Genomic DNA, 14,528 nt, shown 5'->3' with positions numbered 1-14,528 from the left:
ATAAAATGGCTGACTACTTTTTAGCTCGTTGTGTAGCTGTAGACTCTTCCTCCAAAACAGGCTTTTCTTCAGCTGAATTTCTTAACTCTGGGTCTCCTTTGAATTCTTAAATGTAGATTATTCAGTTCTGGAAACTGTGGCCTGTTTGCTTGAAATCTTGAAAGAAAGGCAGTTTAGAACCCACCTAAGGGTTCCACTCTGCCTCAAGGGTGAGTCGGCAGCCAATCAATGGTGAGATATCACCCCTCCATCTTGGAGTGGGAGAAGTGTACCTCCCTAAAGGAATCTTAGTTAAGGACAAGACATAACAGCACCAGACTCAGTCCCAATTCACAAGTATACATTCCTCAAAACCTTCTAAAGCATACATTCCTCAAACCCTTCTGTAACCCCCATGCACAAAGCAACCCCCCACTCTTATGAATCACCCAAGCCACTCTTCCCTCTCTCCTCCTTCGAGGGGAGCTGACAGTGTGTACAAATGAGACTGTGCAGATATGTGTGCAGTTGTTCCATGTGAAAAAATAGCTTAGAGTTTATAAAAAATACCATATTTCTTTGCAAAAAAGGATGAATTGATGGGATCATGTGACATGACCAGGCTTTTCTTGTGCAATGACAGTATGGGTAGAAATGTCCTCAGTAGCCAGGAACAGAGCCAATAACAGTAAACGTTCCTTACGCAGTTACGGCTGTGCTGATATAGTGGCTACTTGCCAAAGCTTTGCTAAGGAGGTTAGTTTTACCTTTCTATGTGTATCAAACTTGTATTTTTATTCAAAATGTACTGGAGCAGGTCAATTTTTTGAATAGATAACTCAAATGATGCATGAAGGTAAAACAATGGGGTCATACTCCAAATAAGTGTCTTTTCACATCTATGCATTATTCTGTGTAGACAACAGCATTAATATTGTTTCAGTCAGCGGGATCACAAATATACAGCACTGAGGTATCATGAACAATAATGCACTCTGGGAATCGTAGTCTTGGGTTACATCAACTGAAACAATTAGACTAAAGTACCAGGTTACAATGCTTTTTTTAAAGAGAATTCCCATGTGGCCCATCACGTGATACCATAGTGGCACTCTAGAGCAATATTTAGGAGGCAAAAGATTGTATTCTGTCAGCAAGCTTCAGAGAAAGGATCCACCCTGCCCCCACAAACACTTCCTCCACTCCATTGAAATCGGACATACACAACACAAGCACATGGTCACAGGTCAATTATGGTTAAAGTAAAGCACCTGGACTTATGTTTTAGTCGCTCATCATGAAGGCGTACACAGCTGCTAAGCAGTTTACTGGAATACCATGCTGGGGAATACATCCAGTGCCCCCAACGTGCATGTAAATACAAGCTTCACAAGTCTCTGTGAAAAAGCACACAGTATAAAGAAAGCAGCCCCATGCACATAGAATTCCCTGTGCAGGCCCAGACATGCATTAGTAACCATGCTTGAGTAGGCAGTAACCCTGAGGGACAAGTAAGCCATAAGGTGCAGACCTTATACCTGAGTATAGCTGCATATCCTTAACAAGTATAGTAGCATTTAACATTAGTCAGGGAACCATTAGGGCCACTCATAATGGTAGCAAATGACAAGTGAACTTTTACACTAATTGAATGTCCAAACACGAGTAGGCCTCAAGATACACTTAGCCATCCCAGAAACATAAAAATCCTCACCCCCTCATCAGAAAATATCAGCCAAGTTCTTGCAGACAAGCACACATACACAAAGCTGTAACTTCCCACAGCAAGACTGAATGCTGCGCAGTGATTGGTCAAAGCATGTTGACAAACACATTCTCAAGCCTGCATTGCGGTAATGAGGCCATGCAAAACCAACAAAGAAGTAAATACCCTAGAGTTAAGAGACAAATACTGCACCTGGATTGGCTGAGACACATCAGCTTAGCTGAGTTGCCAAATCAGTGTTCAAAAGATATATATCAATGTATGTTCCTAGTCAGTACATCAAAACGTATCACAATGAAGGTCACAATTGAGCAAGGATGAAACAGTGAGCTGTGTAGACTGTACATGTTCAGGGATGATCAAGGAGCAACACTGACCACTGTAGGAAAAACCTCACTGAAAGAGACCTAATTGCTAAGATAGGAACCATACAAACAGCATTGCTCATAGAGTAGAATGAATTAGGTACCAATAACTTTCATGGAAACTTATGAACAACCCCAGCTGCGCATACATGATACTAGTAAGGAATATGTGTATAATATTGAAAGGTACATACATATATTCATTCCATTGCAAGAGAATGAAGTTTGCAAACACCTAAGCCCCTAACTCCTAAGGTCAAAGACAGAGCAAATGAAATCATGCACAAGCCATGAGAAAGGAAGTGTTGGAAGGGAAGCGAGTAATGTTTCCAACAAAGAGTTGCAATATTGAACTAGCGATGAACAGTTCATAATGATGGGGACGGTAAAATGGTGCCAACCAATGAGGTCTTTGATAAGAGGATGTAAAGTTATAATTTTGTTGTCACACTGTAACATCTCACTCTGTGATTGGTTGAGTTTTATTAAGTCACTAGTTTCACAAATACTCCTCCTGAATGTCCAATCAAATATTAAGTCTAAAAGATAGAAATTATAAAACGTAGCATCCAATCAGCATCATGGGAAGGGAGATGATCTCAATGTCAATTAATTAATAAATGAATGTCTTGCCATGGTCATGTGGGTAGAGTAAGCCAAAAGGACTAGGTATTGAACAGATTGACCTATAATCCAAATGACGATGTCCAATCACAAGCTGGGGATTTGTGAATAACTAGTAACATTTGTTGTCATTTCTCTTCTGACCGTTACTATAAATGCAGACATTTACTGCAGGCATATTTAATGTAATTTTGATAATTCCCCAGCCTAGGCTGTATGTGTGTGTAATAAACGTTTTTTTTTCTCACATCTCGTGCTTTATTTTTTGGCTCTTTGGATTGATTTTTATTATTGGTTTGGGATTTGCCTTACAACCATCTGCACTGAATGGCTACTGGGCCTTAATCATTGGCTACCAGACAACTGCACCATAAACCAGTATCAGGACACCTTTGTCTCCAGCCCTGCATCCTTTCTGGAAATGTTAAATTAACTCTTCCAAGGTGGGAACCTCCAATCTGAATCTCCAACATCAAACTGAAGACTGTCTTTGCCGCATGTGGACTGACCTCTACAAATGATTTAAGATGCCTTGACAGGCTGCAGTTGCTTTCCTATAACCACAAGGGCTTATTACTGTCTTTACAGCACCATCATTGATAGCTATGCAAGTAGTTTATTCCCTTTACACTTTAGGACATTTCATTTTCCTGGAAACACTCAAAATGATTGAGGGCAAAAAGACTTAAGCCCAAAAGCATGGCCCCATTTGTCCGCATATATAGATGTAGGGGTGGTAAAGTTAATAAAAATGTATAGGGGTAAGTTGGGGGTCTGCGGTGGGTGCCCCCCCGCATATACATATATGCAGATAAATGGGAAAAAAAGAAAAAGAAATTGGCCTTTTTTATTCGATCTTTTCACACGGATCCCATTTTCCTTACTTGGTCAAGCTTGGTGCCTGGACGCCACACTTGACCCTCACTCTCCCAGTCTTGGCAAGACAGGGAGCTATACTCATTTTCAAGTGCTACTTACCTGTAATTCTACATTACCGCTTTTTCTGCTCAACAAAGATGAAGATATATTTTGAGAGAAGAATAGACCAATCCAGTAAACAAGCTACATAAGTCACAGCGCCACCTATTTGGCACCACTGGAAGTTCACCACCCGATCAGCTCCACAGAACAATGAATTAAGGTGACACACATTAACAACACATTAATTGGAAAACTCACCATTTGAGGCTCATGCGTGATAATTGTCATCCTTTTCTAGTGGAGAACTTTTTCATAGCTTTATCCCATGGCAACAACCAACCACATACAGGTTTCACCATAACTGAGGATCATCGTTATGGTGCAAGTTGACATACTTGCGATTGGAGCATGTTCACCATACAAATGTACCAAGCCTGAGTGAGATGAGTCTGCACCAACCACTATATAGTCAATCTGAACTGAATTAACATTGCATAAGAAAAGCACTTGACGGCGATACTTGTCAGAGAAATATTCTAAAAATGTAATACTTTGAAATATAAGGCTTATTGGGGCTCATGTGAAATAGTATTTTAATGTTGCCAACACATGTTTTCCTCACAAGAGCTTCTTCATGGCGCTCGCAGTGCATGTTATGAATTCAATAGCCACCTGAAATATTCACGAATGCATACTTTGCTATCTATGTTTTTCTTGAAATAGCTTCACTTCTTGACTTTAAAGGGAGTACTACCTTGATCCTAATAAGGCAAAATGTCCAGTATTAATGATAAAAGTAACTTGTTATCCAGGACACCATCCTGCCAAGAGTGAAGCGGGAGGGGGGCACAGGCAAATAGGCCATGTGTAGCTTGAATCAAGTAAAGGGCATTGCTGTTTCGTGATAAACAGCTCCCAGCTCCTCTACTGGTCCTTCTGCTACCCATGCAGGGGCCGCCTGGTTCACATTTGCCGGCTCTGTTCTAGCAACTACTAGGGGTTGCAGCGGACGGTGCAGGTAACTTAGTCGCAGTGGATGCCCTGTGGACTCAGGGGGGCCGCAGAAATTGTTCAAAACATTTCCCAATATTAGGGAGGAACCAGAAAAGTTTACACACAACTTGAGAAGCATAGTATAGTGCCAGAATCCAACTTGTGCATTTGTATTTACATGTATTTATATTTATACTGCCCTTTGCACCACTAGCACCAGACACATTGAAAGCAGTACATTCAAACTTAGCAATGAGGAAAATACAAAATAAACCAGTTAAATGGAGAGGAGGTAGAGTTTGAGGTGGGAACGGAAAAGAGGGTAAGAAGAAAGGGAGCGAGGATGAAGTGGAAGTGCTTCCCAGTGCAGCGGGCCAACAAGACACAAGAACGGAAACATGATTGGGCACAAGGCGGCGGAGAGACAGTAAGAAGACATTGAGAGTGTGAATGGAGAGGTGGGGGGGGATGATAGAAAGACACAGGAGAAGACACATATGGTGGGGAAAAGATTAAAGACTAGGCAGAGGAAGCTGAATTTAAGGCGAGAATGGAAAGGAAGCCAATGCAGAAAGGAAGGAGCGGGAGCAATAGAGTCGTGAGAAGACAGAGAAAATAGTATCCTCTCGGGAGGATAGCCCAGAGGCAACATGCTCACATTGGAAGCAAGACGGCACGGAGTAACACAGCTTCGATCCCCGGGTCTGCGCTTAGAAACCTCTGGGTATTAAGTGCGTTATAAATAACCTATCATATCATAGATAGATGTGCAAAGATTAATCAGGTGATGAGGGTGATTATGCCCACAGAGATGTACCAGCGTTTGACACAAGAGAGTAGTTGCTCTACACAGTACCAAGGGATAGGAGACGAGCTAACGCAATCGAGGTACAATTTCCCGGTAAAGATATTTGTGATGTTCGCAAGGAAGACAGCTTGAGCAAAAATAAATAATTCCAAGATGGGGGGGTTCTCAAACTTCCTTGCCCTGCTATCAGCTATTTTCTAGGGAAGTGGGTGATAAAGAATGTAAAGAATAAGAACTCGCACAACACACTTTGAAAATATTAATATGTATTATTATTTGTAGCCCAGCCATTTATGACGGAAAGCTAATAGTCTGCCAGCCGGATGGCAGGTCGCTCGTTTTACACATGGTGCACAGTGTGCACCTTCAGGAAGAAGCCCATTGTGCAAAGCCACTTACCTCGATTTGCAGCAGGAACTCTGCAGAATTAATTCCATCAGAGGCAGTGAAGATGATGTCATCATACAGAATTTCAGAGCCATCATGCTGGTACCTATAAGAACATGATTTTCATTCATATCAACTTTTTGAAGTGCTGTAAAACTTTGATTAGTCTAGTAAACATACAGGAATGTAACGTATGAAATGACTAAATACATAAAACGTGAGAAAACAATGGTAATGACAATAGCAAATACTATTCAAAGTAGAACCTCAGTATGTTAAATGTTAAAGGTATTTGTGCCGCGCACCGTCACCAACGGAATTGGTCCCCAGGCGCTCTGGCGGATCTGTAAATGATAAGGGGGGATGGGTTAGTAAGGTGAAGAGGGAGTAGGATAGTGAGAGGAGTGGTGTTCTGTTGGCAGCTTCAGCTCGGTATACACCAGATACTGAGCTTTGGTGCAGGTATTGGATCGGTGTCAGTCCGCGTGTGCTGTTGCTCCGGCTTATGTGTTGTTGCAGTGTTGTGAAGTGCGTGCTGTTTGTGGTGCGAGAAATGGTTGTGTGAGTTTTGAGTGAGATAAGTATGCAGAGTTTGAGGTTATATTGGTTAGTGGGTTACCTGACCTTTAGCATGCTAATATTCACAGTTTTCTCTAAGTGATCACATTCCTATCTAGAAGCGGCGCAGGCCAATGTTCACAGTTCTATCTAGGTGTGGGCATGCTAACATTCATAATGTTATCTAGGAGTGGCGCAGGCTGGTGTTCACAGTTCTAAGTGTGGCACATGCTAATATTCGAGTTTCATTTAGGCGCGGGCATGCTATCCTTCAATCAAAACCATTCTAGATGCGACGCAGGCTAATGTTCCCATTCTATGCAAGCGTGGACATGCCGACATTCACAATTATATCCAAGCGTGGACATGCTAGCATTCACAACTCTATCCAGACGTGACGCAGTCCAATGTTCATAATACCATCCAGATGCGACGCAGGCTAATGTTCACAATTCTAGCTAAGTGTGGACATGCTAATATTTACAATTCTATCCAGACGCGACGCAGTCTAATGAGTGTGGTGGTAATTTTGCAACTTTTTTGTGGAATTACCGTCAAGCGCATTTACCTTAACTGCCACGTGGTCAGCAGAATTAACCACCAGATTACGAGTGGTGGTAAAGTAGTGTGGATCCTGATTTTTGGCATTCACAGGACTTCATGGTGAGTTTTTGCAGGTTTACTATGAACAGTTATTCTGCCAAAGAAGATTCACCAAATTGTTGTCTGTTCCTCCTAACGGCGTGCGTTTTGGGCGAGCACAATGTGTAAGACCCAGAAATGGTAGGCTCTACCAGCAGGGGGCCGCCCGTGAGGTGATTTTACCTCGGGTTGCGCGAGCTCCCCTGCTGCCAAGCTCTAATGTTAACTCCAGGTAGGGCATAACAGCACAAGGGGATTCGCCTCAGGAGAGCGCTTGCTGAGACGACAGGAAGAAGAAGCCCTGACTTTCACGGAGGGCACTGAGGCCGTCTGTCTAGTCAGGGATGCCAGCCACATATCCATAGGCCGTTCGCCTATTGGGGGGCTGGCGGTTCTGTCTCCCCCAAGCACTTGGAAGGCACTGCCTCTGGCCCACCACCGCATATAACACAGAGGGAGAGAGGGGTCAGGTGCAGCGCTGCATAGATCGGTCAGGTAGGAGTGGGAAGAAGTGAAACAGGGATACCGCGCCTTGTGTGTGCCAACCTAGGTTAACACACGGGCAAGTTTGGATGAGAGCACTTGAGGTAATATTCATTGCTCCATGCTGGTGACTCTGTGGGGTCGTGTTTCCTTACAGTAGCGCAGTAGGTGTGGGCTCTGAGGTCTTTATGTGGAGCAGAGGTGGGTTTGCATCACCTAGGTGGACACCGCATGTGGAAGCCCATCGGGGTCCTGTAGGAGTTGGTCCACTGTCCACTGTTGAGGGGCCAGTGTCCTGCCATTCTTCCAGAGCCTGCATCAACCTTTTGGGTCGTGAACAGCAGTGTTCTGCCTCTTTCAGTTGCCACCGCTCTGGTGGGCAAGTATTCATCCCGTCAGAGATTGGCACTGTGCCTGCTCGGTGAGGGATTAAGGTTTCTGCCAAGGTAGAGGAGGATACAGGCCTGGTGGTGTCAGTGGGGCGCTTGACATTCTCAGGAAATCCCTGTGACAGGAATGGTCATTTATTTATCAAATGTGAAAGCGTTCATTCTCAGGAAGCCCCTGTGACAGAAATGGTTATTTATTTATCAAATGTGAAAGCCTTCATTCTCAGGAAGCCCCTGTGACAGGAATGGTTATTTATTTATCAAATGTGAAAGCGTTCATTCTCAGGAAATCTCTGTGACAGAAGTGGTTATTTATTTATCAAATGTGAAAACACTCATTCTTAGGAAGCCCCTGTGACAGAAATGGTTATTTATTTATCAAATGTGAAAGCGTTCATTCTCAGGAAGCCCCTGTGACAGAAATGGTTATTTATTTATCAAATGTGAAAGCGTTTATTTGCAGGAAATCCCTGTGACAGGAATGGTTGTCATTCTCAGGAAATCCATCATGACAGACTGGATTAGTTAGGAACCTCACTTGACTGTGCATGACTTCAGGGGATCCCAAGGATATACTAGAGAGTGAATTACCAAATGTGAAGGCTTTTGCTCTTAAGAGAGCCCAATGCAACGAAGGATTACTTATTTATCACATGTAAAGCGCTAGTCCCTCAGGTGATTCTCAGGGATCCATGTCATTATTTATTTAACTAATGTGTAGCCAACGCTATGTAAAGGTAACAAATGACAACTGTAAAGGATGGTTTCTTTCTTGTACTAGCAGGGAGCAACTCTGTTAGGAGCCTAGTGGTGTAATAGTGATCCAGTGTATGTATTATTGGTAACATATTTCATTGCATAAAATGAAAGCGGATCATGTTGAAAACGAATAAGACTGTGTGTCTGTTTATTTGGTCAAAGGTACCAGAGCTGCTGTCCGTCTGCGAGGGCAAACCTCTCTTAGAGCCCTCACTAGGACTCTCTCACCTTGCAGCCACCTTACCCCACCCCCTTGGGCTACTCATTTGCCTTGCACATGTGTGCAGTAAGGTGTTATACTCATAGACTCAGGTCTCCTACAGGTAGCTACTCACTCATTCCTACAGAGAAGAAAAAAATTAATGGAAGAAACACATTACACATAGTAAAAGCACAATGCATGTATAAAAACAGTAATGGACAGTTACAACACAGCATACCCATAGCATTAAAATGTTAAGTCCACTCTCTGGGGATATAAACAGTACATATATGACACCCATATTAATATTGGGGAATAAATCAAAGACTTTACTCTTGATTCAACGCAAGATACTATTGGTTTAGCAATACTAATGCTGGTTACCAACTTTTAGTTTACGAGTGAGAATTCAATGAATTATCAAGATATTTTTCACAATTCTGGCAGAAACTAGATACAATGTATTGATGGGGATACCGCCGGCTAGGAAAGAGTTGACGGTTGGCTCATTTTGCGCACACATTTTGGTGTGTGCAAAGGCATCATCCTTATATTATACAGTCAACCGCACCAGCAGGAGCGCAAAGATCACTAGACATATTATTCAGTAATTAAGAATATAAGCACTGTCACCACTAATGCACAGTGCATCATTCTTGCATGGTTTTGAGTAATCACACCGAGGCTCTATGATAACTATCTCTCTGCAATATAGATAGGCACCAGTGTTATGGTGTTTAAATAACACAGCACTCAGTCTTGGAGATCTCATATGTGTCTATCACAACTCCTTAACTGGAAATTAACATGTATTATGCATATCACACAAGTAGAAGACAAAGCGTGTTGTTGTCATGCCGTCGTGTAGAGAGCTTCCAAGATTCGTCACCGTCGTAGCCTCGCAAGATCGTGCTGTGGAAGCACGCCTAGCAGAAAACAGGATTAGGAAGGCGCCAGCCACACAGGGCAGTTGGCTCCTGGCGCTCCTCTTGATTTAGGGAATAAAAGACTGCCACAGGGCCCGAGGGCAACCATGAGGCCCCAGGCCCTGCATGACTTACACGTGCAGTTTATGGACACTCTATGAATAGTTGCATAAAGAGAATAAAGGGAGCTATCTTGCTACCAGCTATCTTGTACCTGATTATTATACAACATATTTGGCAATGAGGATGGGATCCTGACACCTGCACATCACGTTCCTGCAAATACCAGGTAGGCTTGCCATTCTATGGCCACAATGGGAACCCCTATTTGCCACATTTGTGGACGCAATAGGAGGTGCAGGGTATACCGCTGCGAGGCGCAGAGCAATGTAATTGAATGCTCTTGGAGTAGAAGGACGACACATTTTCACTGGCCTTATGCCCGAAGCAGGTGATGAGAATGACGATGTGTACAAGGAGGCTATGAGAAGAATTGTGAAGCGGTTTGCGAGCAAGAAAAACACAGTTCTACACAGAATTCGATTTTATGGGCGCAAACAAGAAGCGTCAGAACCCATGGACCATTATGTAACCAAGCTGCGGGAACTAGCTGCACTATGCAACTTCGGAAATAATGCAGAAGGTATGATCTGCACCATGTTGATGGTCCACACCAACAGCAGGAAGGTGCAAGATATGTTTATTTTGGAGAAAGAACTTCAGTTTGACAAGATTGTATGCAGTACCCTTTGGGTGCATTACAACAACCCTGGCCTCCTGGCAATAAGAACTCAACCTTTGGTATAAGCTTGTACTATACAGGTTGCTAGCATGTTGAACAGCCAGGCTTATCTCAAGAGGGGTCAATGTGAGCTGTAGGGGAGTTACACAGAGATTCACAGTGACAAGTATTCAAATAAAAACGTACACACAAGGTTTCTTGAATAAACAATTATAAATGTATTTATCAGTCAGTTAGAATAAGCCTTCATCAGAATGGAGCACATTTAGAAGCAACACATAAATACACTCCAAAACTACACACTCTTAGTTTCTAAATCAACAAAGACACTTTTGGGATGGCCCACAGTCACAACCTACACCCTCAGGTGACTTCAATAGCTAGGGTGCTGGGGACATTAATATCTTACTGTTGCATTTAGAATATTCTTAGGAATTGGTCAAAGGAAAAGGTTATTAGAACAAACAAGAGATTACAAATATTCTTAAGCAGGCATATACTTTTAGATCCCCTAAGCAGTGTCATTCAGTATAACAGATTAAGCCAAAGTCAATGAGCAAAAGTCTATATGAGCTGAAGCACCTCTAATAGGTAAGTAGAGGAAGTCTTTGCACAATGTTTTAGAAGTCTTTGAAGAAAAGAAGAATCAATGTAGGGCCACAAGCTGTTTAGGCTTGTGAGTAGTAGAAAATGCAAGCAACTCTACAATAAGAGATAAGTTCACTCAGACTTTACAGTACCTTTGGATTGAAGCAAAAGTGCTGCAGATCTCACTATTCCTGGGTCTCAGTCGTGGGGACAAGACGGAGGACTTCTGCAGTTTCTGGCTGTCGAGATGGAGTTTCTTTGCTTCTGGTGTCCCGCACTGTGTTGAGGGGGCTCAAGCTCGGCCAGCCCTGCTTCCTGGGAGTCCAGAGGATCTCCCTGGAGCTCTTGGCCAACTTAAAAGCAACGCACACAATCTGGTGTTCCTCTCCCTGGCGTTTCCGCCTTTTATTCAGTTCTCTGCCATTCATTCCAGCCTAGCTGTCAGTCACCCAGCAAGTTGGCTGTCCTTGCAGGACAGTCAGCCAGCCAATCATAACAGAGTGCATTTGGGTCTACTAGGAGACTAAGCACAGCCACCTCCCTCACTTTCTGCCCCCAGCAGACACCCTGGAACTAGAGGCAGGCTTCACTCATGAATCCCACCAAAGGCAAAGCGAACAAAGGGACCAAACCTAGTTTGGCGCATAGAGTAAATCTCAAGAAGGACCTTTCCAAGAAGAAATGTCAAAAAAAGAAGACCGGGGCCATTTTGACATAAATGACACCATTGGGTGCTTTTACTGCAGCTGCGAACGCAGCCCGCATTAAATGCACCCGTTGGTAGTTAAAAGTAAACCACTGCCAGTCATTCATCGAGTAAAGGGTAACATAAAAATGTTACATGAGAAGCTAGACGAAGGGGATACCAAGTAACCCCTCCAGCACCCTTTTGTAAGATAGTGTGTGCTGGATCTAGAAAGTTACAAATGTAAGTAAAGTCAATTTCACTTTACTGCTCTTGGAAACAGTAGTTTATCCAAGAGAAGGTAGTTACACCTTTGGGAAATCTGAAAGACTTGCCTGTGTCGCTGCACTGAAGGTGATGTGTGACACAATGTAAAAGATGATGCCTATGGAGTTTGTCAGACTCCAAAACCAAAAGAAACTGTAAGAGGATTCAATTCAACACTACAGCTAAGTCAACGCCTAGTCTATAATACTGAATGAAAACCCTTATTGATATATCTTTATGTCCAGTTCATGCGTTCTGGATGACTACCCCTATATAACACCCCTCTCTTGGAATCCCCCTGACCCCACTGAGCCAAGAAGTAGTTCTGTTTTGCAAGTTTAAAAGGTTTATTTGATAATTTAAAATATGTATATATCACACTTTATAATAAATTAATAATTGAATAGCACACTTAATCTGATATGATAAAGATCAACAACGGAGAATCTGGCACTAGCACACTTCTTATAATCACTAATGAGTTGACATGAAATGGATAAGGTAGCACACTGGTAAATAGGAACAAAAGTATAATGTGGTAGAGGATGCTTTATGTAAGCTCAGGTGGATGCAATATTCAATGAATGCAGTACAGAAAATATCAATATGATTTCAACCAAACAATGTAATCACTTTTCTCTGGCAATCCCCTCCCCCCCTTGATGCAAGGCAAGGAAATGGAAGGAAAACACACAGTTCTCAGAAATGCAATCAATGTAAATCAGTTCACCCCAGCAAGCTTACACTACAGAAAACAGATAGGAGTTTTGAAAACACAGGCAAAATGCTTTGATATGTGCTAGCAATGGATGAGAAATATGCTGGAAATGCTTTTAATTCCCTTTCAGAGGTTCAGGGTGAGTGGTATCTAGTTAATATTAGTCCAGGCTCACACTAGCAATGATGCAGGGATAGTTAGCAGGTTAAACAAATTTCTGGCAAATGGAAGGCAAGCAGCAGCAGTTTTTACATGTGAAGAAATTTGCAAATCGCGGTAAAATTCGCGAATGCGTGTTCCGCGATTGCGGTAAAACTATAAGGGGTAGGAATGCGGTTCTAGGTTCATAGGAAAGCCACGATTCTAAGCTTTCAGATAAAAGTTACTGCAAGTCTCTAGCCCAAACGGTTACAGAGTTATGACCGATTTAATAGAGGTCGTTTTTGGTTTTGCAAATTTTAAAAGCTCAAAATGACAAGTGACAAATTTTGCAGCTAGAATGACAGGTGACAGATTTGGATCTATCAGGCAGTTCTACTTAGGTTAAATAGATTGAATTAGATGAATTTAAACTAAGAGATTGGTTCTACACAGTTCTGCTGGGTACTCACACTATATTCTTGAATTAAATGGGCCTCGTCACGGATCTGGTCAGGGTTTTAGACTGGACTCTGGTCTGGTCTGGTCTGGCCTCTGCACTTCACAGTGATCTGGGTCAGCTCTCTCTGGTTCTCTGGTCTGGGTCTCTAGTTCTGGATAGATTGAAGTCTCTAGTTTGGCTCTCTGGAGGTTTGATGGAGGTAAGTATGGATTTTTCCGGCAGAGCTTCCAGCGGCAGATGGAATTGAAGGTCTCTATCTGTCCTGTCTGTCTGCTTTTATGTGTTTAGAATGTGGGTGTGTTCTAGCATCACTGACCCTACCTCTCTCTCAGCTTCTAATTGGTCAAACTTCCATTTCTCATTTGATTGGCGAAGGAGCTGTGAGTTAGAGTGATGTCATCCATTTATGATCTCTTGAAACAACTCCCCTATCATCTGTGCACCCAAATCTATATATGATCAAAATCCATATTTCACAGTTACACAGTTGTTTTAAATTACACATACATGGTGTGGCTGAATTTAGCCATGTCTCTGTCCAAATCTGCTCTTTCTAGGAGCTTGCATTCAAAAATGGCAACTTCTAGCGCTTTTTCATGTGCTGAACAACATTGGATCTTCATTAAATTTTATACAACTGTTCCTCACATAGCTACCCACATACCAATGCATTTTCGTTTGTCTAGCTGAAACAGGGAGTCTGTAATATTAATAAACAATGGGGTTTTGCCCCAGAACATCACACAAATTGGAGTTTGGGCTTGAATTAAAGGTACATTTTTTAAATTAAAGCTCTCAAAGTTATACATTTCTGTCATTTGATTACAAAGAGTTATCAGTGTTTTTGTAAAATATATATTTTACTTTCAATTCAGTCCTCAAAGTGTTGAAGTCCGCCTCCAAGACTTGGGTGGGTCAGTCACAGATCTCTGCTGGCTGGCAGATCTTTGTTGACAGCAAACATCCAGAATTAACATATTCCTTTCAGAGGAAAGGGTCCTTTGTGTGGTGTCTGGCAAGCTCACATCAGGAGGCCAGGGGGCCACTTTGCATTTAATTAACAGAACCCTGTTATTTCCTGGCTTCTTGTGTTGAGTTCTGAAGTGTCAAGAGTTCTCAGGACAGGCAACCCCTTTGAACCTTTGATGAAATAAGACCCCTTTCT

At 42.5% G+C, this 14,528-nt stretch overlaps 1 protein-coding gene across 1 annotated transcript in view; it reads right to left on the bottom strand.

Annotated features, from left to right (window-relative positions):
- Positions 1-14,528, bottom strand: part of FREM1 (FRAS1 related extracellular matrix 1) — a 1,195,879-nt gene that overhangs the window by 695,236 nt on the left and 486,115 nt on the right. The window contains exon 15 of the mRNA XM_069626057.1: positions 5,816-5,909. Within this exon, the coding sequence (XP_069482158.1) occupies positions 5,816-5,909 (94 nt within the window). The remainder of the gene's footprint in view (positions 1-5,815; positions 5,910-14,528) is intronic.

The sequence above is a fragment of the Ambystoma mexicanum genome, chromosome 6p (genome assembly GCF_040938575.1).
Source record: "Ambystoma mexicanum isolate Mex_15411 chromosome 6p, UKY_AmexF1_1, whole genome shotgun sequence".
Taxonomy (NCBI): domain Eukaryota; kingdom Metazoa; phylum Chordata; class Amphibia; order Caudata; family Ambystomatidae; genus Ambystoma; species Ambystoma mexicanum.
Note: the sequence above shows the minus strand (reverse complement) of the source record. Positions and strands in the feature narration are given on the sequence as shown.